Here is a 22,878-nt window from a genome sequence, read left to right on the forward strand (position 1 = left end):
AGAAGTGCTATGGACCCTGGTCAAAGGAAGTGCACTATGAAGGGAATAGGGTTCCATTTGGGACGGATCCTACAAGAAGAGGATGATGTCAATGGAATCACTTACTGCAACGAAGATCGTATCATATTTTCATTACATTATCATACATCTGATGTTTTCATCACATTATCATGAATCTGATCTTTTCATTACATTGTCATGAATCTGATCTTTTCATTACATTGTCATGAATCTGATCTTTTCATTACATTGTCATGAATCTGATCTTTTCATTGCATTATCATGAATCTGATGTTTTCATTAGTGAATCACCACTGACCCCAGAGATCACTGTTTTCTAACAGACTCCTTCCCTATTGGTTCTGTTCTGATGTTGTCTGTTTACACGTAAGATCTGATCACAGTCAGATCCCAACACGTCTTAATAATAATGAGGACAAGATCAGGACAAAGGACGCATGTTGGAATCAGGTATAAACAGGGCTTGTGTGTGCATGCCTGCCGTGAGTTGTCGGCGTGTTGTCAGTCGTTAGCTTCTCTCCAAAAGCCCCTCCATGGTTGTGTTAAGTGTTTGGTAAGCATGTTTTCAGTAAGTTGTCAGTGTGTTGTCTCCGTGTTGTCAGTGTGTTGTCAGTGTGTTGTCTCCGTGCTGTCAGTGTGTTGTCTCCGTGCTGTCAGTGTGTTGTCAGTGTGTTGTCTCCATGTTAACAGCGTGTTGTCAGTATGTTATCAGTGTGTTATCAGTGTGTTGTCAGTAAATTGTCTCTGTGTTGTCAGTAAGTTGTCTCTGTGTTGTTAGTAAGTTGTCTCTGTGTTGTCAGCGTGTTGTCAGTGATCAAATGGAGTTTTACTGCGGACACTCTCTGCAGCGAGTCAATTCACTGGGGTAATGGAGGGGTAGCGGTTCCTGCTATCCGTTTTGTACATGTGCGCATTTACTAATTAACGCCTTCTTGAGGCTGTTTCAGGCCTGTCGTGTCCCTCCCTGGTCAATGCAACTGCTCATCGAATCTCCCTCCACGCAACCGATTCTCTCCTCATCTCACCCTGACACAAAACAAGACACAATAGGACGTGTGTGTGTGTGTGTGAGGGGCCTCGTTATTGAACACAATGAAGTCTATTCACCGGTATAATTGTGTCTGTACAGTACGGCAGCGCCACAATGTAGCCTACTTTAGTGAGGAAAGGCCACATTCCCAGTCCTGTGGGAAAGACTTGGTCTCTATATTGGTGATATGGAATGCACTCTATGTCCCAATTTGCACACTTTTCACGATATAGTGTCCCTATGGGCCTTGGTCAACAGTAGTGCACTATATATGGAATAGGGCCTTGGTCAAAAAGTAGTGCACTATATAGGGAATAGGGCCCTGGTCAAAAAGTAGCACATTATACAGGGAATAGGGCCCTGGTCTATAGTAGCACATTATATAGGGAATAGGGCCCTGGTCTAAAGTAGTGCTCTATATAGGGAATAGGGCCCTGGTCTAAAGTAGTGCTCTATATAGGGAATAGGGCCCTGGTCTAAAGTAGTGCTCTATATAGGGAATAGGGCTCTGGTCTATAGTAGCACATTATATAGGGGATAGGACCCTGGTCTAAAGTAGTGCTCTCTATATATATATATGTAATGATCAATTAGCTAATCCAAGTTTATCATTTTAAAGGCTAACACAACGTGCCATTGGAACACAGGAGTGATGGTTGCTGATAATGTGGTTCTGTAGATTTTCCATTTTTAAAAAAATCATCCGTTTCCATCTACAATAGTCATTTACAACATTAACAATGTCTAAACCGTATTTCTGATCAATACAATGTTATTTTAATGGACAAAAAAAAAATTCAAAAAGAATCTCAAAAACAAGGACAAGTCTTAAAACAAGGACAAGTCTTAAAACAAGGACAAGTCTTAAAACAAGGACAAGTCTTAAGTGACCCCAAATTTTGAACAGCAGTATAAGTCAAAGTATTGAATTACACTTTGCTATTACATAGCACCAACAAGCTTTTACAAAGTTAGATTATATTTAAACAAGAAAAAGGTTTATATTTCCCTAAATGTTTTATTTGTTCGGGCGGCATTGGCACTGCGTATGGGGTCACAGCCTTTAACTGTGACCTCTGCTCTCTGATTGGCTGATAGACAGGTTTTGTCAGGAGTCCTGTCTCCTGTTCTTCTTAATCTTCTTGATCTTCTCCTGCCTGACCGTCTCTCCCTCCAGAGAAGCGATCTCAGACAGCCTCTGGATGATTGAGGCTGACGGGGCTCCGCTTACCGGGTCTGGGTACGACTGGGCTGGAGGAGGAGCAGAGTCGGAGAGTGTTATGTACACTCCAAAGACTCCTTCGTGGATGAGAGGGCTAAAATATTGAGCAGGTCATGTGTGATATGGGGAACACTGGACTAGAAACAAAATAGTGTCTGATCAAGCATCAGGATCCGACTGTCCTGGAGGAGGAACAGAGAGGACAGTCTAAAGGACAGGGGGAGGAACAGAGAGGACAGTCTAAAGGACAGGAGGAGGAACAGAGAGGACAGTCTAAAGGACAGGAGGAGGAACAGAGAGGACAGTCGAAAGGACAGGAGGAGGAACAGAGAGGACAGTCTAAAGGGGGAGGAACAGAGAGGACAGTCTAAAGGACAGGAGGAGGAACAGAGAGGACAGTCTAAAGGACAGGAGGAGGAACAGAGAGGGCAGTCTAAAGGGGGAGGAGGAACAGAGAGGACAGTCGAAAGAATGAGGAACAGAGAGGACAGTCGAAAGGACTGTAGGAGGAACAGAGAGGACAGTCGAAAGAATGAGGAACAGAGAGGACAGTCGAAAGGACTGTAGGAGGAACAGAGAGGACAGTCTAAAGGACAGGAGGAGGAACAGAGAGGACAGTCTAAAGGACAGGAGGAGGAACAGAGAGGACAGTCGAAAGTAGGAGGAACAGAGAGGACAGTCTAAAGGACAGGAGGAGGAACAGAGAGGACAGTCTAAAGGACAGGAGGAGGAACAGAGAGGACAGTCGAAAGGAGTGGGTTGGTATGAGGGACAGTAAGGATACCAAACTAAATAAAAACTAGAGTGAGAAAGTGTTAGGAAGCCACACACACACACACTGACAGCTTCAGGGAAGCTAGAAAACAAATCACAAGTAAGAGCGCAAAACTCCAAAAGCATGCACAATAAAACAGATGGGGAATAACTGCCTGCTCCAGACAGACATGACAGATATGACCGATTGATAGGATGGGCACTTGACCCCCCCACCTACACACACTTCACAAGGCCCCCCGCTTTTCTCAGTGGGAGTGCTAATCCAGAGGGGTGGACTGAGCCGAGCCCTGACAACAAAGACAACGAGCCAGACCTCCGGTGCGTTGTGTTTGACGAGGGGTTCCATCTGAGGAATAAAGCCGTGTTTGTTAGGTAGCTTTACGTCACCGTCATCATAAAGCACCTGAGTCCAGGTTGAACTGTGACGGACGAAGCAGCCGTCTCATGTGCAGCAGCCGGGGGGGTCTGGAATGACAGGCTGAGCTCTCATAAAATACACATAGGAGGAAGTACCGTAAACTTCATCTAGGAAAGGCCACATTACTCCCAAATGGCACCCTGTTACCTATTTAGGGTACTACTTTTGGTCAAAAGTAGTGCCTTATATAGGAAATAGGGTTCAGTTTGGGACAGATTATGAGGTCGCTGATTTCATGGAAGGATACAGGTCTATGGGTGTTCCTTTACACACAGTGTTTTCATAGAGGCCTCTTACTAAAAACGTTTCAGTATTTTAAAAAGGGAGAGCGGTGTGTGGAAACGATAGCCCCTGGTTACACAAGGTTTACATCTAGACTTGGTTTTAAGGGTTTAACGGTAGACGAACCTGTATCGTTTTCCACACAGGCATTTAAAAAGGCTGATAAAACCCTGAGGTAGTCATTATTGTGGGGATGATAGCCCTCACAATAGTATAGGCATTGATTGAAGCACAATGTTAAATTCAAATCGCCCTACAATACTATGTAACTATGTACAGTAGAAGTCGGAAGTTTACATACACCTTAGCCAAATACATTTAAACTTAATTTTTCACCAATCCTGACATATAATCCATATAAAGTCCCTGTCTTAGGTCAGGTTAGGCTTAGGCTTAGGTTTATTTTAAGAACGTGAAATGTCAGAATAATAGTAGAGAGAGTTATTTATTTCAGCTTGTATTTATTTCATCACATTCCCAGTGGGTCAGAAGTTTACATGCACTCAAATAGCGTTTGGTAGCATTGCCTTTAAATTGATCAACTTGGGTCTAACGTTTCGGGTAGCCTTCCACAAGCTTCCCACAATAATGTTGGGTGAATTTTGGCCCATTCCTCCTGACAGAGCTGGTGTAACTCAGTCAGGTTTGTAGACCTCCTTGCTCGCACACGCATTTTTAGTTCTGCCCACAACTTTTCTATAGGATTGAGGTCAGGGCTTTGTGATGGCCACTCCAATACCTCGACTTTATTGTCCTTAACCTCTCTAGGGTACGTGGGACGCTAACGCCCCACCTAACATCCAGTGAAAGAGCAGGGCGCCAAATTCAAACAGAAATCCCATAATTATAATTCCTCAAACATACAAGTATTTTACACCATTTTAAAGATAAACTTGTTGTAAATCACAGTGTCCGATTTCAAAAAGGCTTTACGACAAAAGCACACCATGCGATTATGTTAGGTCTGCAACTAGTCACAAAAACACAGCCATTTTTCCAGCCAAAGAGAGGAGTCACAAAAAGCAGAAATAGCGATCAAATGAATCACTAACCTTTGATGATCTTCATCAGATGGCACTCATAGGACATCATGTTACACAATACATGTATGTTTTGTTTGATAAAGTTCATATTTATATCCATAAATCTCTGTTTACATTGGTGCATTATGTTTCGTCTCGAAAACATCTGGTGAAAGTGCAGAGAGCTACGTCAATTTACAGAAATACTCATCATAAATGTTGATGAAAATACAACTGAATTAAAGATATACTTGTCCTTATTGCGACCGCTGTGTTCTGCAACCGCAGATTTTGAAAAAAGCACACCATGGAATAATCTGAGTACAGCGCTCAGAGACCAAAACAAGCAATACAGATACCCGCCATGTTATGGAGTCAACAAAAGTCAGAAATAAGATTATAAATATTCACTTTTGATGATCTTCATCGGAATGCACTCCCAGGAATCCCAGTTCCACAATAACTGTTAGTTTTGTTTGATAAAGTCCATCATTTATGTCCAAATACCTCCTTTTTGTTGACTAATTTAGTACAGTAATCCAAATGCGCAGGCACTAGGTCCAGACAAAGTCAAAAAAGTTATATTACAGTTCATAGAAACATGTCAAACGATCTTTACGATGTTTTTATCATAAATCTTCAACAATTTTTCAACTGGAGAATTCCTTTGTCTTTAGAAATGAAAGGGAACGGAGCTAACTCTCACGGGCGCACGCCTGACTGAGCGCATGGCCTTCTGGCAGACCCATGACTCAATCAGCTCTCATTCTTTCCCACTTCACAGTAGAAGCCTGACACAAGGTTCTAAAGACTGTTGACATCTAGTGGAAGCCTTAGGAGGTATAATATGACCCCACAGACACTGTATATTGGATAGGCTAAGACTTGAAAACCTACAAAACTCAAATTTCCCACTTCCTGGTTGGATTTTTTTTCTCATGTTTTTGCCTGTCATATGAGTTCTGTTATACTGACAGACATCATTCAAACAATAATATGCATATCCTAGCATCTGGGCCTGAGTTGTACTTGTACTTGTACTTGGACTTGTACTTCCGGCGCCGACAGAGATGGCCGCCTCGCTTCGCGTTCCTAGGAAACTATGCAGTTTTTTGTTTTTTTACGTGTTATTTCTTACACTAGTACCCCAGGTCATCTTAGGTTTCTTTACATACAGCCGACAAGAACTACTCAAGAACTACTGAATATAAGATCAGCGTCAACTCACCATCAGTACGACCAAGAATATGTTTTTCGCGACGCGGATCCTGTGTTCTGCCTTACAACCAGTGTAACCGAGTGGATCACATGCAGCGACCAAAAAAAAAAACGACTCAGAAAAAGAGGGAAACGAAGCGGTCTTCTGGTCAGTCTCCGGAGACGGGCACATCGTGCACCACTCCCTAGCATTCTTCTTGCCAATGTCCAGTCTCTTGACAACAAGGTTGATGAAATCCGAGCAAGGGTAGCATTCCAGAGGGACATCAGAGACTGTAACGTTCTCTGCTTCACGGAAACATGGCTAACTGGAGAGACGCAATCCGAAGCGGTGCAGCCAGCGGGTTTCTCCACGCATCGCGCCGACAGAAACAAACATCTTTCTGGTAAGAAGAGGGGCGGGGGCGTATGTCTTATGGCCAACGTGACATGGTGTGATGAAAGAAACATACAGGAACTCAAATCCTTCTGTTCACCTGATTTAGAATTCCTCACAATCAAATGTAGACCGCATTATCTACCAAGAGAATTCTCTTCGATTATAATCACAGCCGTATATATCCCCCCCAAGCAGACACATCGATGGCTCTGAACGAACTTTATTTAACTCTCTGCAAACTGGAAACGATTTATCCGGAGGCTGCATTCATTGTAGCTGGGGATTTTAACAAGGCTAATCTGAAAACAAGACTCCCTAAATTTTATCAGCATATCGATTGCGCAACCAGGGGTGGAAAGACCCTGGATCATTGTTACTCTAACTTCCGCGACGCATATAAGGCCCTGCCCCGCCCCCTTTCGGAAAAGCTGACCACGACTCCATTTTGTTGATCCCTGCCTACAGACAGAAACTAAAACAAGAAGCTCCCACGCTGAGGTCTGTCCAACGCTGGTCCGACCAAGCTGACTCCACACTCCAAGACTGCTTCCATCACGTGGACTGGGAGATGTTTCGTATTGCGTCAGACAACAACATTGACGAATACGCTGATACGGTGTGCGAGTTCATTAGAACGTGCGTTGAAGATGTCGTTCCCATAGCAACGATTAAAACATTCCCTAACCAGAAACCGTGGATTGATGGCAGCATTCGTGTGAAACTGAAGGCACGAACCACTGCTTTTAATCAGGGCAAGGTGTCTGGTAACATGGCTGAATACAAACAGTGCAGCTATTCCCTCCGCAAGGCTATCAAACAAGCTAAGCGCCAGTACAGAGACAAAGTAGAATCTCAATTCAACGGCTCAGACACAAGAGGTATGTGGCAGGGTCTACAGTCAATCACGGACTACAGGAAGAAACCCAGCCCAGTCACGGACCAGGATGTCTTGCTCCCAGGCAGACTAAATAACTTTTTTGCCCGCTTTGAGGACAATACAGTGCCACTGACACGGCCTGCAACGGAAACATGCGGTCTCTCCTTCACTGCAGCCGAAGTGAGTAAGACATTTAAACGTGTTAACCCTCGCAAGGCTGCAGGCCCAGACGGCATCCCCAGCCGCGCCCTCAGAGCATGCGCAGACCAGCTGGCCGGTGTGTTTACGGACATATTCAATCAATCCCTATACCAGTCTGCTGTTCCCACATGCTTCAAGAGGGCCACCATTGTTCCTGTTCCCAAGAAAGCTAAGGTAACTGAGCTAAACGACTACCGCCCCGTAGCACTCACATCCGTCATCATGAAGTGCTTTGAGAGACTAGTCAAGGACCATATCACCTCCACCCTACCTGACACCCTTGACCCACTCCAATTTGCCCAAATAGGTCCACAGACGATGCAATCTCAACCACACTGCACACTGCCCTAACCCATCTGGACAAGAGGAATACCTATGTGAGAATGCTGTTCATCGACTACAGCTCGGCATTCAACACCATAGTACCCTCCAAGCTCGTCATCAAGCTCGAGACCCTGGGTCTCGACCCCGCCCTGTGCAACTGGGTTCTGGACTTCCTGACGGGCCGCCCCCAGGTGGTGAGGGTAGGCAACAACATCTCCTCCCCGCTGATCCTCAACACTGGGGCCCCACAAGGGTGCGTTCTGAGCCCTCTCCTGTACTCCCTGTTCACCCACGACTGCGTGGCCATGCACGCCTCCAACTCAATCATCAAGTTTGCGGACGACACAACAGTGGTAGGCTTGATTACCAACAACGACGAGACGGCCTACAGGGAGGAGGTGAGGGCCCTCGGAGTGTGGTGTCAGGAAAATAACCTCACACTCAACGTCAACAAAACTAAGGAGATGATTGTGGACTTCAGGAAACAGCAGAGGGAACACCTCCCCATCCACATCGATGGAACAGTAGTGGAGAGGGTAGCAAGTTTTAAGTTCCTCGGCATACACATCACAGACAAACTGAATTGGTCCACTCACACAGACAGCATCGTGAGGAAGGCGCAGCAGCGCCTCTTCAACCTCAGGAGGCTGAAGAAATTCGGCTTGTCACCAAAAGCACTCACAAACTTCTACAGATGCACAATCGAGAGCATCCTGGCGGGCTGTATCACCGCCTGGTATGGCAACTGCACCGCCCTCAACCGTAAGGCTCTCCAGAGGGTAGTGAGGTCTGCACAACGCATCACCGGGGGCAAACTACCTGCCCTCCAGGACACCTACACCACCCGATGCTACAGGAAGGCCATAAAGATCATCAAGGACATCAACCACCCGAGCCACTGCCTGTTCACCCCGCTGCCATCCAGAAGGCGAGGTCAGTACAGGTGCATCAAAGCTGGGACCGAGAGACTGAAAAACAGCTTCTATCTCAAGGCCATCAGACTGTTAAACAGCCACCACTAACATTGAGTGGCTACTGCCAACACACTGTCAATGACACTGACTCTACTCCAGCCACTTTAATCATGGGAATCGATGGGAAATGATGTAAATATATCACTAGCCACTTTAAACAATGCTACCTTATATAATGTTACTTACCCTACATTGTTCATCTCATATGCATACGTTGATACTGTACTCTATATCATCGACTGCATCCTTATGTAATACATGTATCACTAGCCACTTTAACTATGCCACTTGGTTTACATACTTATCTCATATGTATATACTGTACTCGATATCATCTACTGTATCTTGCCTATGCTGCTCTGTACCATCACTCATTCATATATCCTTATGTACATATTCTTTATCCCCTTACACTGTGTATGACAGTAGTTTTTTTTGGAATTGTTAGTTAGATTACTTGCTCGTTATTACTGCATTGTCGGAACTAGAAGCACAAGCATTTCGCTACACTCGCATTAACATCTGCTAACCATGTGTATGTGACAAATAAAATTTGATTTGATTTGAGTAGCAGGCAGTTTACTCTGGGAATGCTTTTCATTCGGAAGTGAAAATACTGCCTCCTACCCCAAAGATGTTAAGCCACTTTGTCACAACTTTGGAAGTATGCTTGGGGTCATTGTCCATTTGAAAGACCCATTTGCGACCAAGCATTAACTTCCTGACTGATGTTTTGAGATTTTGCTTCAATATATACACAATTTTCCTCTCTCTTGATTCCATCTATTTTGTGAAGTGCACCAATCCCTCCTGCAGCAAAGCACCCCAACAACATGATGCTGTCACCCCCGTGCTTCATGATTGGGATGGTGTTCCTCGGCTTGCAAGCCTCCTCCTTTTTCCTCCAAACATAACGATGGTCATTATGGCCAAACAGTTCTATTTTTGTTTCATCAGACCAGAGGACATTTCTCCAAAAGGTACGATCTTTGTCCCCATGTGCAGTTGCAAACCGTAGTCTTGCTTTTTTATGGTTGTTTTGGAGCAATGGCTTCTTCCTTGCTGAGCAGCCTTTCAGGTTATGTCAATATAGGACTCGTTTTACTGTGGATATATATACTTTTGTACCTGTTTCCTCCAGCATCTTCACAAGGTCCTTTGCTGTTGTTCTGGGATTGATTTGCACTTTTCGCACCAAAGTACGTTCATCTCTAGGAGACAGAACGCGTCTCCTTCCTGAGCGGTATGACGGCTGCGTGGTCCCATGGTGTTTATACTTGCGTACTATTGTTTGTACAGTTGAACGTGGTTCCTTCAGGCATTTGGTAATTGCTCCCAAGGATGAACCAGACTTGTGGAGGTCTACACTTTTTTTTCTGAGGTTTTGGCTGATTTCTTTTGATTTTCCCATGGTGTCAAGCAGAGGCACTGAGTTTGAAGGTAGGCCTTGACATACCTCCACAGGTACACCTCCAATTGACTCAAATGATGTCAATTAGCCTATCAGAAGCTTCTAAAGCCATGACAACATTTTCTGGCATTATCCAAGCTGTTTAAAGGCACAGTCAACTTAGTGTATGTAAACGTCTGACCCACTGGAAGTACAATACAGTGGATTATAAGTGAAATAATCTGTCTGTAAACAATTGTTGGAAAGATTACTTGTGTCATGCACAAAGTAGATGTCCTAACTGACTTGCCAAAACTATAGTTAGTTATCAATAAATTTGGGGGTGTGGTTGAAAAACAAGTTTTAAATGACGTAAGTGTATGTAACTACGTTAATCGCATATCGAAGCCACTATGACACCAATGTTGAGGAAAATTCTCAAATCCAAGTACTGCTAAACTGGATTTTATCATCAGACAATTAATTTTGCCCAAACCTAGCTCAAATTCTAGACGTCGAATGAAAACAAGGCTACAGCATCCGTAAGATATGACAATTATACTTTGGATCAATTTGGACTGAATAGGCTTGTAGGTGCAACCGCTTTTATTACATGTATAATTGAATTGCTCTTGTTCATTTCCGTCCGTTAAGAACCAACGATGTGCTACCTTTTGGTAGCATCAATGCTAACTGACAACGGAGATGGAAATTCAATTCATAATTTATGTTATTCATTGAGGCACAGTTAAAAAAAATATTGGAATCAAATAAAAAATAAAAAATAAACATATCAGCCAGGATGAGAATGACACTTTGAATGAGCATCACCTTCGTGTGTTTGAGATGAGTGGGCTATCGACAGTCGGACATTGCAGGTAGCAGGTAGGCCTATAAAACATGATAGAGAACAGAATAATAACTAGTTAGCCAATTCAAAAAAAATATTGTCCCCTCTGGTTAACGGTTTAGCTTTTACTAGGTCTATTGTACGTTTTTACTATTGTAGAGTTATCAACTTTATTGCAAAAAATAAATACAAATACACGCAACTTTAAGCTACATATTATTTTGACAAAAAGGTAATAAACTGGCCACGGAATACATGATAAAACAGGTTTGCAAAACAAGTGTTTCTGAGCGTGATACAGGTCATCAGGAACGCAGACAGGGTCTTTAGACCTTTAGAAAATATTCCTCCATCTTATTCCACATGTTGCTGTGTTACAGCCTGAACATCTACACACAATACCACATAAACAATAAACAATCAAATAAACATAAACAAAGTGAAATAAATTTTTGTAGACATTTTTTCATCAAATGTAATACAGAAATCTCATTTACATACAGTAAGTATTCACACCGCTTTGCTATGACAGTCCAAATGACCCTTTGATCATCCTTCAGATGTCATTACGACTTGATTGGAGTTCACCTGGGGCCAATTCAGTTGATTGGACAAGATTTGGAAAGAAACACCTGTCTATATAAAAGGTGCCACAGTCGACATGTCAGAACAGGAACTAAACCATAGAATTGTGATGAGGTGAATAAAACTATTTCTATAGTGTTGAATGTTTCCAAGAGCCTTAATTAGGGGAAATGGAAAAAAACATTAAACTACACAGACTACTTAGAGCTGGATGTCCGACCAAACTGAGCAACCGGGCCAGAAGGATCTTGGTCAGAAAGAAAACCAAGAACCCATTTTGTATTTATTATGGATTCCCATTAGCTTCTGCCAAATCAGCAGCTACTCTTCCAATGACCACTCAAGTCCTCGAGTGGCCCAAGCCAAAGCCCAGACTTGAATCCCCTTGAAAATCTGCGGAAAGACTTGAAGATTGTTGTTCACCACCACTCATCCATCTAACTTAAGAGAGCTTGAAAAAAATCTGCAGGGAAGAATGGGAGAAAATCCCCAAATCCAGATGTGCAAAGCTGATAGAGACATATCCAAGATGACTCAAAGCTGATATCCAAAACGACTCAAAGTTGTAATCATCACCAAAAGGTGCTTCTAACAAAGTATTGACTCAGGGGAGTGAATACTTATTTTAAATGAGGTCTTTCTGTATTTTTAATATATATATTTTTTTTTTTAATAAAAAATTAAAACATGTTTTCAATTTTCAATTTGTCCTTATAGAGTATTGTGTATACAGATGAGAGAAAAATATATTTCATCCATTTAAAAAAATAAAAATTAAAAATAACAAAATGTGTAAAGGTCAAGAGGTATGAATACATTCTGAAGGCCCTGTATATGAGTGACTGTGTACTACACACAATCAGGTTTTATGTTGGGCACCGACTGACCCCCCAAAAAATATTTTCTGATATATACTGTAATTTTTTTTTTCCCCCCTCGATGACATGTAGTGCTAAATATAAAAGGTTTAAGGAAATACAGACAGGCACCACATAACTACAAGACAAAACAGTTTGCTCAATCAAGCATTGGGATCTTGTAAGTTTAAGAGCAAAAGCTTCTTTTCATATATTACAAACACGCTTGAAAACAGTGGAATGGGATTAGTGTGGTGAGTGAAGAATCCAATACTTTCACTTACTAATCTACTAATCACATTACTGTGGAATAACCTGTTAGAGTATGAAATAGGCTGTTTGAGAAGGTTGTAATCCTAAGAAACCTGCCGACACATTGAAGCACAATAGACAAACACAGCTACTGTAGTAGGACAAAACCGTGTGCTGGAAAACCTTGGTATAGCATGGGTGAAATAAGCATTGTGGTGCTCATGTGAAGTCACTTTCATTGTCCGCTTCAGACCAGTGCCTACTTCTCATTTAATACTTAGTTTTTAGATTTGAATTATACTTACATTTCTGATTAGCTCCTATTGTGAAAAGACTGCAGGTTCTGTTATTTACTCTTGGTCTGAGAACAGAATGAGCAACAAGACAAGTTACCACCAAAACTTGTGATGTCATGCTACATATGGTACTAGCATACTCTATATAGTGTAGATATGCATCCCAAATGGCAACCTATTCAACTAATACCCTACGAAGACCAGAACCAGACTGTTTTCTGTTCTAACTGATAATTACACCCACCTGGTGTCCCAGGTCTAAATCAGTCCCTGATTAGAGGGGAATCACCCACCTGGTGTCCCAGGTCTAAATCAGTCCCTGATTAGAGGGGAATCACCCACCTGGTGTCCCAGGTCTAAATCAGTCCCTGATTAGAGGGGAATCACCCACCTGGTGTCCCAGGTCTAAATCAGTCCCTGATTAGAGGGGAATCACCCACCTGGTGTCCCAGGTCTAAATCAGTCCCTGATTAGAGGGGAATCACCCACCTGGTGTCCCAGGTCTAAATCAGTCCCTGATTAGAGGGGGAACAGTGGAACTGGCTTCGAGGTCCAGATTTGAGTAGGAGGGCCCTATATCGTGCAGCACATTTGACCAATACCCTATGGAGTGCCGTTTGGCCCTATGGGCCTTTAAGAAGTATTCAGACCCTTTGACTTATTCCACGTCTTGTTGTATTACAGCCTGAATTCAAAATGGATTAAAAATATATTTATTTTTTTAAATGTCATCCATCTACACACAATACCACATAATGACAGTGAAAAATGTTTAGAAATGTATTGACTTTTTAAAATTTTACCTTTATTTAACCAGGCAAGTCAGTTAAGAACAAATTCTTATTTTCAATGACGGCCTAGGAACAGTGGGTTAACTGCCTGGTTCAGGGGCAGAACGACAGATTTGTACCTTGTCAGCTCGGGGGTTTGAACTTGCAACCTTCCGGTTACTAGTCCAACGCTCTAACCACTAGGCTACCCTGCAACCCCCACATTATGTGTGTAGGCCAGGAACACAACATCTCAATTGAATCCATTTTAAGTTCAGGCTGTATAAAGCTACGGGGTGAATACTTGCTGTAGGTCATAGGTCATAGGGATGGGATGTAGACGTACTGTATATTTAATACTGTAATGGTGCTTTAATACTACTCTGGTACCTGTTCTTGTAGCCTTCTGTAGAGAAGGGGTTTCTTCCATTGAGCGAGGCTGCAGCTGGCAGCAGGATGGCAGGAACTGACGTCAGGTCATACGCCTCATAAGAGCTGGAGGGCGGAGGTGCACAGCATCAACACCCTAACACACCGTCAACCCCAACACACACTAATAAAGTTTTTTTTTTTTTAAATGTTTAAACTCCAATGACTGTCAGTTTAGAGTCAACAGACTATGACTTTGAATCAGAAGGGGTTTGGCTGGCTCCTCTCTACTGTCTGACACATTGTAACCTACCAGCTAATCTCTCTCAGTGTAACAGGGTAAAGTATAGATACCTTAATAGGAAGTTACTCAAGTAAAAGTCAGCCAGTAAAATACTACTTGAGTAAAAGTATTTGGTTTTTAAATATACTTAAGTATTAAAAGCACATGTAATTGCTAAAATATACTTAAGTTTCAAAAGTAAAATAAAAAAAAAATAAAATCACTTAATTCTTTATATTATGCAAAGCAGATGGCACCATTTTTTTGTTGTTATCATTTACAGATAGCCAGGGGAACACTCCAACACTCAGACATCATTTACAGATAGCCAAGGGAACACTCCAACACTCAGACATCATTTACAGATAGCCAGGGGAACACTCCAACACTCAGACATCATTTACAGATAGCCAAGGGAACACTCCAACACTCAGACATCATTTACAGATAGCCAGGGGAACACTCCAACACTCAGACATCATTTACAGATAGCCAGGGGAACACTCCAAGACTCAGACATCATTTACAGATAGCCAGGGGAACACTCCAAGACTCAGACATCATTTACAGATAGCCAGGGGAACACTCCAACACTCAGACATCATTTACAGATAGCCAGGGGAACACTCCAACACTCAGACATCATTTACAGATAGCCAGGGAACACTCCAACACTCAGACATCATTTACAGATAGCCAGGGGAACACTCCAACACTCAGACATCAGACATCATTTACAGATAGCCAGGGAACACTCCAACACTCAGACATCATTTACAGATAGCCAAGACATCATTTACAGGAACACTCCAACACTCAGACATCATTTACAGATAGCCAGGGGAACACAGATAGCCAACACTCAGACATCATTTACAGATAGCCAGGGGAACACTCCAACACTCAGACATCATTTACAGATAGCCAGGGGAACACTCCAAGACTCAGACATCATTTACAGATAGCCAGGGGAACACTCCAACATCATTTACAGATAGCCAGGGGTACTTTACACAACTGGTGTAATAGCAGGGGCAGACTTTGTGATTTTGGGGCGCCGTTTCAAAATGCAATTGAGGGGCCCCTTACACACAAAAGGGATATTTTCCTCCATACATTAATTATAATAATGAATAACCTTATGTTAAAAAGACCTTCAATTCTAGGGTTTAATTTCAACTCAATTCATGCTCGTTTTTTCCATTCGTGTCAAAAACTGTCTCTGGGCCCCCCAGAGACAGGTAGCTGGGCAGCTGGGGCCTGTTTCATTTGAAACATGGCTGAGTCAGACAGGCATTTACAGACAGTAGAGACACAAAGCACAGTGATGGATTAATGTATTCTGGATGGGCTGCTTAGTTACCCCGAAGGCCAAGCGGGGTCTGCTTACCCAAAGGCGCAGGGGCGAGCAGGGGCCTGGGAAAGCTCCTTGTGGAGGGTATAGTGGTGGATGTGGCCCGACCGGTGGATCTGGTAGTCTCTGGGCAGGGGAGGGATGGAGCCGCTAGGCTTCATGGGACGCTCATCTGAGTGGGGAAAATTCATTCTAAAATAAGCTTGACTAAGAGAATGTCAACAAGAGTGGAAATGGGGAAAAACAACATTGGTTCAAATAGAAGGTGAAGCCACAGTTTGACGTGGATGTCGCTGGTCCAAAACAAGTGCCTAGAAGGGTTCACACACACACACACACAAAGGACTGCTGCAACCAAGCCTGACAATGTCAATAGCTTGGACCATTGGAAAATACAAATGCTGAGGTCGCCATCTACTGGTGAGTCTGGAGTCACACATGTCCAACATCAATCAAACTGAGCCTTTTTTTTTTAATCTGTTATTTTACCAGGTAAATTGACTGAGAACAGATTCTCATTTACAGCAACGACCTGGGGAATAGTTACAGGGGAGAGGAGGGGGATGAATGAGCCAATTGTAAACTGGGGATTATTAGGTGACTGTGATGGTTTGAGGGTCAGATTGGGACTTTAGCCAGGACACCGGGGTTAAACACCCCTACTCTCACGATAAGGACAAAGGGGGGGTCAAAATCAAAAGTAACAGTCAGTATCTGGTGTGGTCACCAGCTGCATTAAGTACTGCCTTCACACCACATCTTTTTATTTAACCTTTATTTATTTAACTAGGCAAGTCAGTTAAGAACACATTCTTATTTACAATGACGGCCTAGGAACATTGACTGCCTTGTTCAGGGGGCAGAACAGATTTTTACCTCGTCAGCTCTGGGATTCGATCTAGCAAACCTTCTGGTTACTGGCCCAACACTAACCTACCTGCCGCCCCTGTGCTGTGGGAGAAAAGGCTGTGGATCGTACAGTAATAATCACCTGGGGGGAAAAAATACAACGAATACCTCGGAAATCACACTCGGGATACATCCTGCTGTCATTCTTCCATGTCTTATCAAACCGAAAGTGTCTCTCAGAGATGTCTTTCTCTGGGTAGTTATTATCCGAGGTGCCCAGCCGGGACAACGGAGACGCCTCTCTGCCCAGGAAGGAGGAAGTAGACCTGAACACCAAAATAACATTTCAATAGTAGGCCAAAAATTAAGAATCCATCCAACTGAATGTAGTAGTGTCTAATAATAATTATAATATATTCATAATATAGCTAACCTGACTCAGCATCTCAAATGGCACCCTACACCCCATGTAGTACACTCACCCCTATACAAATCTACCTCCATCCCTATACATATGTACCTCCATCACTCCAGTATCCCTGTCCCCTTCCCCCTATACATGTCTACCTCCATCACTCCAGTATCCCTGTCCCCTTCCCCCTATACATATCTACCTCCATCACTCCAGTATCCCTGTCTCCTTCCCCCTATACATATCTACCTCCATCACTCCAGTATCCCTGTCCCCTTCCCCCTATACATATCTACCTCCATCACTCCAGTATCCCTTTCCCCTTCCCCTATACATATCTACCTCCATCACTCCAGTATCCCTGTCCCCTTCCCCCTATACATATCTACCTCCATCACTCCAGTATCCCTGTCTCCTTCCCCCTATACATATCTACCTCCATCATCCCTGTCTCCTTCCCCCAGTATCCCTGTCTCCCTTCCCCCTATACATGTCTACCTCCATCACTCCAGTATCCCTGCACATGTAAATATGGTATTGGAACTGACTTTAAATATTTCCTGTATATAGTATGCTTACTGAAATGTGAATTTAAATATCCACCCCCCAATCATCATCATCATCTTCTAGTAATAAACTCAGCAAAAAAGAAGCATCCTCTCACTGTCAACTGCATTTATTTTCAGCAAACTTAACATGTGTAAATATTTGAATGAACATAAGATTCAACAACTGAGACATAAACTGATCAAGTTCCACAGACATGTGACTAACAGAAATGGAAAAATGTGTCCCTGAACAAAGGGGGTGTCAAAATCAAAAGTAACAGTCAGTATCTGGTGTGGCCACCAGCTGCATTAAGTACTGCAGCGCATCTCCTCCTCATGGACTGCACCAGATTTGCCAGTTCTTGCTGTGAGGTTATCCCACAGTTCCCAGACACTCCGATCCAACAGGTCCCAGACGTGCTCAATGGGAGCACGTTGAGATCCGGGCTCTTCGCTGGCCATGGCAGAACACTTGACATTCCTGTCTTGCAGGAAATCACACACAGAACGAGCAGTATGGCTGTTGGCATTGTCATGCTGGAGGGTGATGTCAGGATGAGCCTGCAGGAGACAAAATCACGACTCGTCATTGAAGAGCATTTTTTGCCAGTCCTGTCTAGTCCAGCGACGGTGGGTTTGTGCCCATAGGCGATGTTATTTCCGGTGATGTCTGGATGACCTGCCTTACAACAGGCCTACAAGCCCTCAGTCCAGCCTCTCTCAGCCTATTGCGGACAGTCTGAACACTGATGGAGGGATTGTGTGTTCCTGGTGTAACTCGGGCAGTTGTTGTTGCCATCCTGTACCTGTCCCGCAGGTGTGATGTTGGAATATACCGATCCTGTGCAGGTGTTGTTACACGTGGTCTGCCACTGCGAGGACGATCAGCTGTCCGTCCTGTCTCCCTGTAGAGCCGTCTTAGGTGTCTCACAGTACGGACATTGCAATTTGTTGCCTTGACCACATCTGCAGTCCTCAAGCCTCCTTGCAGCATGCCTAAGGCATGTTCACGCAGATGAGGAGACCCTGGGCATCTTTCTTTTGGTGTTTTTCCTTTAGTGTGCTAAGTTTTCATAACTGTGACCTTAATTGCCTCCGTAAGCTGTTTGTGTCTTATCGACCGTTCCACAGGTGCATGTTCATTAATTGTTTATGGTTCATTGAACAAGCATGAGAAACAGTGTTTAAATCCTTCACAATTAAGATCTGTGAAGTTGTTTAGATTTTTACAAATTATCTTTGAAAGACTGGGTCCTGAAAAAGGGACGCCTCTTTTTTTTGCTGCGTTCACATTGCATTGTTGGTTGAGTTTGCAAGAAAGGCATTTTACTGTACTTGTGCATGTGAAATTAACACCTTAAACTTTCGACCAGGGCCCATCAAATGTAGTGCACTATATAGGGAATAGGGTGCATTGGGGCTCTGGTCTAAAGTAGTGCACTATATAGGGAATAGGGCTCTGGTCTAAAGTAGTGCTCTACATAGGGAATATGGTGCCATGGGACTCTGGTCTAAAGTAGTGCACTATATAGGGAATAGGGTGCCATTTGGGACGTAGACATTCTCTTGTACACTTAACGTTACTTACCCCTCTACATTCCAGGTGGAATCCTTTCGGTCCCTGGAGTCTAGAATTTCAAAATAAAATAAAAAGCATGTTGTGGTATTCAGCTATAAGATGTGAAGGAAGTGGAACCATCAAAGTAGAATCAGTCACACTATAATCTAATATATTAGGATTAGATACTGCACATGCAGCAGCTACTCTTCCTGGTGTAACCATCATATCAAACATCCCAAATCAAATCTAGAATCGGCTTTCTATTGCCCAACAAAGCCTCCTTCACTCACGCCACCAAACTTACCCTAGTAAAACTGACTATCCTACCGATCCTCGACTTTGGTGATGTCATCTACAAAATGGCTTTCAACACTCTACTCAGCAAATTGGATGCAGTCTATCACAGTGCCATCTGTTTTGTTACCAAAGCGCCTTATACCACCCACCACTGCATCCTGTATGCTCTAGCCAGCTGGCCCTCGCTACATATTCATCGCCAGTCCCACTGGCTCCAGGTCATCTATAAGTCTATTCTATGTAAAGCTCCGCCTTCTCAGTTCACTGGTCACGATAACAACACCCACCCGTAGCACATGGTTCCAGCAGGTATATCTCACTGGTCTTCCCCAAAGCCAAACACCTCCTTTGGCCGCCTTTCCTTCCAGTTCTCTGCTGCCAATGACTGGAACGAATTGCAAAAAAAAAATCACTGAAGCTGGAGACTTACATTTCCCTCACTAACTTTAAACATCAGCTATCTGAGCAGCTAACCAATCACTGCAGCTGTACATAGTCCATCTGTAAATAGCCCACCCAATCTACCTACCTCATCCCCATACTGTTTATATTTACTTCGCTGCTCTTTTGCACACCAGTATCTCTACTTGCACATCATCATCTGCTCATCTATCACTCCAGTGTTAATCTGCTAAATTGTAATTACTTCCCTACTATGGCCTATTTACTGCCTTACCTCCTCACGCCATTTGCACACACTGTATATAGACTTTCTTTTTTCTATTGTGTTATTGACTGTATGCTTGTTTATTCCATGTGTAACTCTGTTGTTTCTGTCGCACTGTTTTGCTTTATCTTGGCCAGGTTGCAGTTGCAAGTTGAGAACAAGTTCTCATTTACCTACCTGGTTAAATAAAAGGTGAAATAAAATTTAAAATTAAAAGTTTAACTTCCGTTCTTCTCCTCGCCCCTACTTGGGCTTGAACCAGGGACCCTCTGCACACACAGACAACAGCCACCCTCGAAGCATCGGGGGGGAACAAGTACCTCAAGGTGTCAGCACGAGTGACGTCACCGATTGGAACGCTATTAGCGCGCACCCCGCTAATTAGCTAACCATTTTTTTTTTTAAATCGGTTACACTGGGGTCCACATTAAAACGTACAAATACACGAAAGTAAGAACATTAGATTACATTAATTACTCTAACCACTAGGCTGCCTGTCTCCTCTAACCACTAGGCTACCTGCCTCCTCTAACCACTAGACAACCTGCCTCCTCTAACCACTAGGCTACCCTGCCGCCCCTCCACTCTAACCACTAGGCTACCCTGCCGCTGTGATACGTCTTTCTATTTGTTTTTTAAGGCTAAACTTGCTTTTTGTCAGGTGGCTGAACATTCCAAGATGCACCGCTCCGTTAACTGAGGCCAAGCATTAAAGTGACGTGTACCCAGTCTCATCGTGAAACATTACCGGTGTGTAATGGGCTGGCTATCTAGCTGCTGGCTAATGAAATGAGGTCAGCGCTCTACAGGAGACTCCAAGGGGCAACAAGATCCTGTTCATGAGTGATTAGTGCACTATACAGGGAAAACCTATCATCAGAAGCATATTTATTTTATTTATCCGTTATTTTACCAGGCAAATGGACTGAGAAGACATTCTCATTTACAGCAATGACCTGGGAAATAGTTACAGGGGAGAGGAGACGAATGAAACAATTGTAAACTAGGGATTATTAGGTGATCGTGATGGTTTGAGGGCTCAAAACAAAATCAGCATGCCTTGTCCTTAACGGGATATGAACTGTGACCCGAAACTTGATCATGATAAGGTTCTCCTCGTTGGACAATACGGATAACAAACACATACGCCATAAAAGCTTTTAAAACAATTACCTGTACTGCAGATTGCTAAATGAGCCAATAAACGGTATAGGCATAGTTGTCTAGAACATACACATCTGTCTATATCCTCACGACAAAAGTATTATTCTTTCAAATGAAATAAAATCAAAGTGCGCCGTCAGATTTAATATCCTTATTTTGACTACAACTCCCGTTGCGCAAAGCGGTTTTCCTAGTCTCCCTGCAGGCCAACAAGGCCACTGCGCGTTGCCATAGCAACCCGACTCCTGTAGTTTTGCGCTAGAAACGAGATTTCTACCAGGTTCAATATGTTGAGAATGCAACGTTTACATCGATAGCTAGTTGTAAAATAATCCCCTAAACAAACTGCATTAAAACTACTACTCATTCGGATATCGACCATTGTAACTTTTTCTAGCGATCGCCTTGCATTGTGGGTTTTGTAGTCGATTTGAACTCGGCAGATTATCATAAACTGCTTCCTGACACATGCGTTACAAAAAGGAATTTGGATGATTATTAATTTAAACTGCACACGGATCATGAACAGCATGCATGACAATGTCAGGATTGAGAAAAAAAATGGACTACTTGTAGTCTTTAAGAAACATTTGCTTTAAACGCCTAACCACTTGTATACTCTACCTTGCATCCACTCTAAAGTCTAAACATACAAAAAAATCAGACGCGTTTCTTCACCGTACCCAAACCAGAAACAGATTTAACGCGTTCTGTAAAAAAAAAAAAACAAGCATTCCTACTTACCGCTCAGAGGGCATTTTCTCCTTAATGTATGGACATGAATCGGCTTGACTCCGGCCAGCCTTCCTCCTGGTATTTGTAACCCCGGACAATGACGACCGGAGAGCGGTCCATAGCGGCCTTGGCCCAGCTGCGTCAAGTCCCCGGCGGTGCCGAGAGAAGCCGCTAGTGTGATCACCTTCGGACTGGCTGTGGGGTGCATCACGCTAATACGACGCACCGATATTCCAAACTCATAAACTAACTAAAATAATTAGCCATGTTAACAAACAAACAAAAAAAAGACGAATTAAAAACTAAGCAGCGGAGAGCTTGAGAAAGCCCACTAGAGGCTACGTGGCGTATTGAATTATGTGGTTTCCATAGCTACGGGCTGTGGATGGCCAAGCAGCAGGCCTGACATTTAATTTGACCTTTATTTAACTCGGCAAGTCAGTTAAGAACAAATCCTTATTTTCAATGATGGCCTAGGAACAGTGAGTTAAATGCCTTGTTCAGGGGGCAGCTTTGTCAGCTCAAGGATTTGAACTTGCAACCTTTTGGTTACTGGCACAATGCTGTCACCCCAATCACCATGCCCCAGTCCAAATTATTTACATAGTAATATACACCTCATATACTACAACTCGCCTAACCAAACAAGTTCATGTAATATAAAGTGATATGTGCCCAAGTTTGTGACAGCATTGCATTGCTTAGTTAATGAAGTGCTTGTATAAAAGTTACAACATTTATTTATTGTTAAAAATGCCTCAAAGATGTGACTCAAATCATTACTGATGTGACTAAATAGTGTGGACCAGAAGCAAAGCTCTCCAAAGCTTGTTCCTAGCGCCCTACAGGTTAGGTACAAAAAGGGATGGAGTAAAAACCACACAGGAACGTAGA

General features: G+C 43.2%; 1 protein-coding gene across 4 annotated transcripts; it reads right to left on the reverse strand.

Annotated features, from left to right (window-relative positions):
- Positions 1–1,827: 1,827 nt before the first annotated feature.
- Positions 1,828–22,870, reverse strand: si:ch211-171b20.3. Of its 4 annotated transcripts, XM_042308648.1 has the most exons (9): positions 21,994–22,148; positions 19,706–19,803; positions 19,149–19,188; positions 16,769–16,926; positions 15,788–15,923; positions 14,136–14,240; positions 12,985–13,040; positions 10,967–11,026; positions 1,828–2,302 (listed from the first exon to the last, which is right to left on the reverse strand). In XM_042308648.1, the coding sequence occupies exons 1-9, from the start codon at positions 22,005–22,007 to the stop codon at positions 2,160–2,162; spliced, it is 810 nt and encodes a 269-aa protein (XP_042164582.1). In that variant the 5' UTR covers positions 22,008–22,148; the 3' UTR covers positions 1,828–2,159. The 4 variants fall into 4 exon arrangements, with proteins under 4 accessions (XP_042164582.1, XP_042164580.1, XP_042164583.1 ...); XM_042308646.1 differs by lacking the exon at positions 19,706–19,803 and having other exon boundaries at positions 21,994–22,870; XM_042308649.1 differs by lacking the exons at positions 12,985–13,040; positions 19,706–19,803 and having other exon boundaries at positions 21,994–22,870.
- Between the last annotated feature and the right edge of the window lie 8 nt (positions 22,871–22,878).

Source organism: Oncorhynchus tshawytscha, linkage group LG29 (assembly GCF_018296145.1).
Source record: "Oncorhynchus tshawytscha isolate Ot180627B linkage group LG29, Otsh_v2.0, whole genome shotgun sequence".
Classification (NCBI taxonomy): domain Eukaryota; kingdom Metazoa; phylum Chordata; class Actinopteri; order Salmoniformes; family Salmonidae; genus Oncorhynchus; species Oncorhynchus tshawytscha.

Excerpts from the sequence above, each read along its gene's own strand:
- si:ch211-171b20.3 (XM_042308646.1), bottom strand. The coding sequence starts at position 22,192 with ATGCACCCCACAGCCAGTCCGAAGGTGATCACACTAGCGGCTTCTCTC. Across the intron at positions 11,027-12,984 it reads AATAGGAGCTAATCAGAAAT|GCCTACCTGCTACCTGCAAT; the intron begins GTAAGTATAATT and ends CATGTTTTATAG. Across the intron at positions 2,303-10,966 it reads CTCATCTCAAACACACGAAG|CCCAGTCGTACCCAGACCCG; the intron begins GTGATGCTCATT and ends CTCCTCCTCCAG.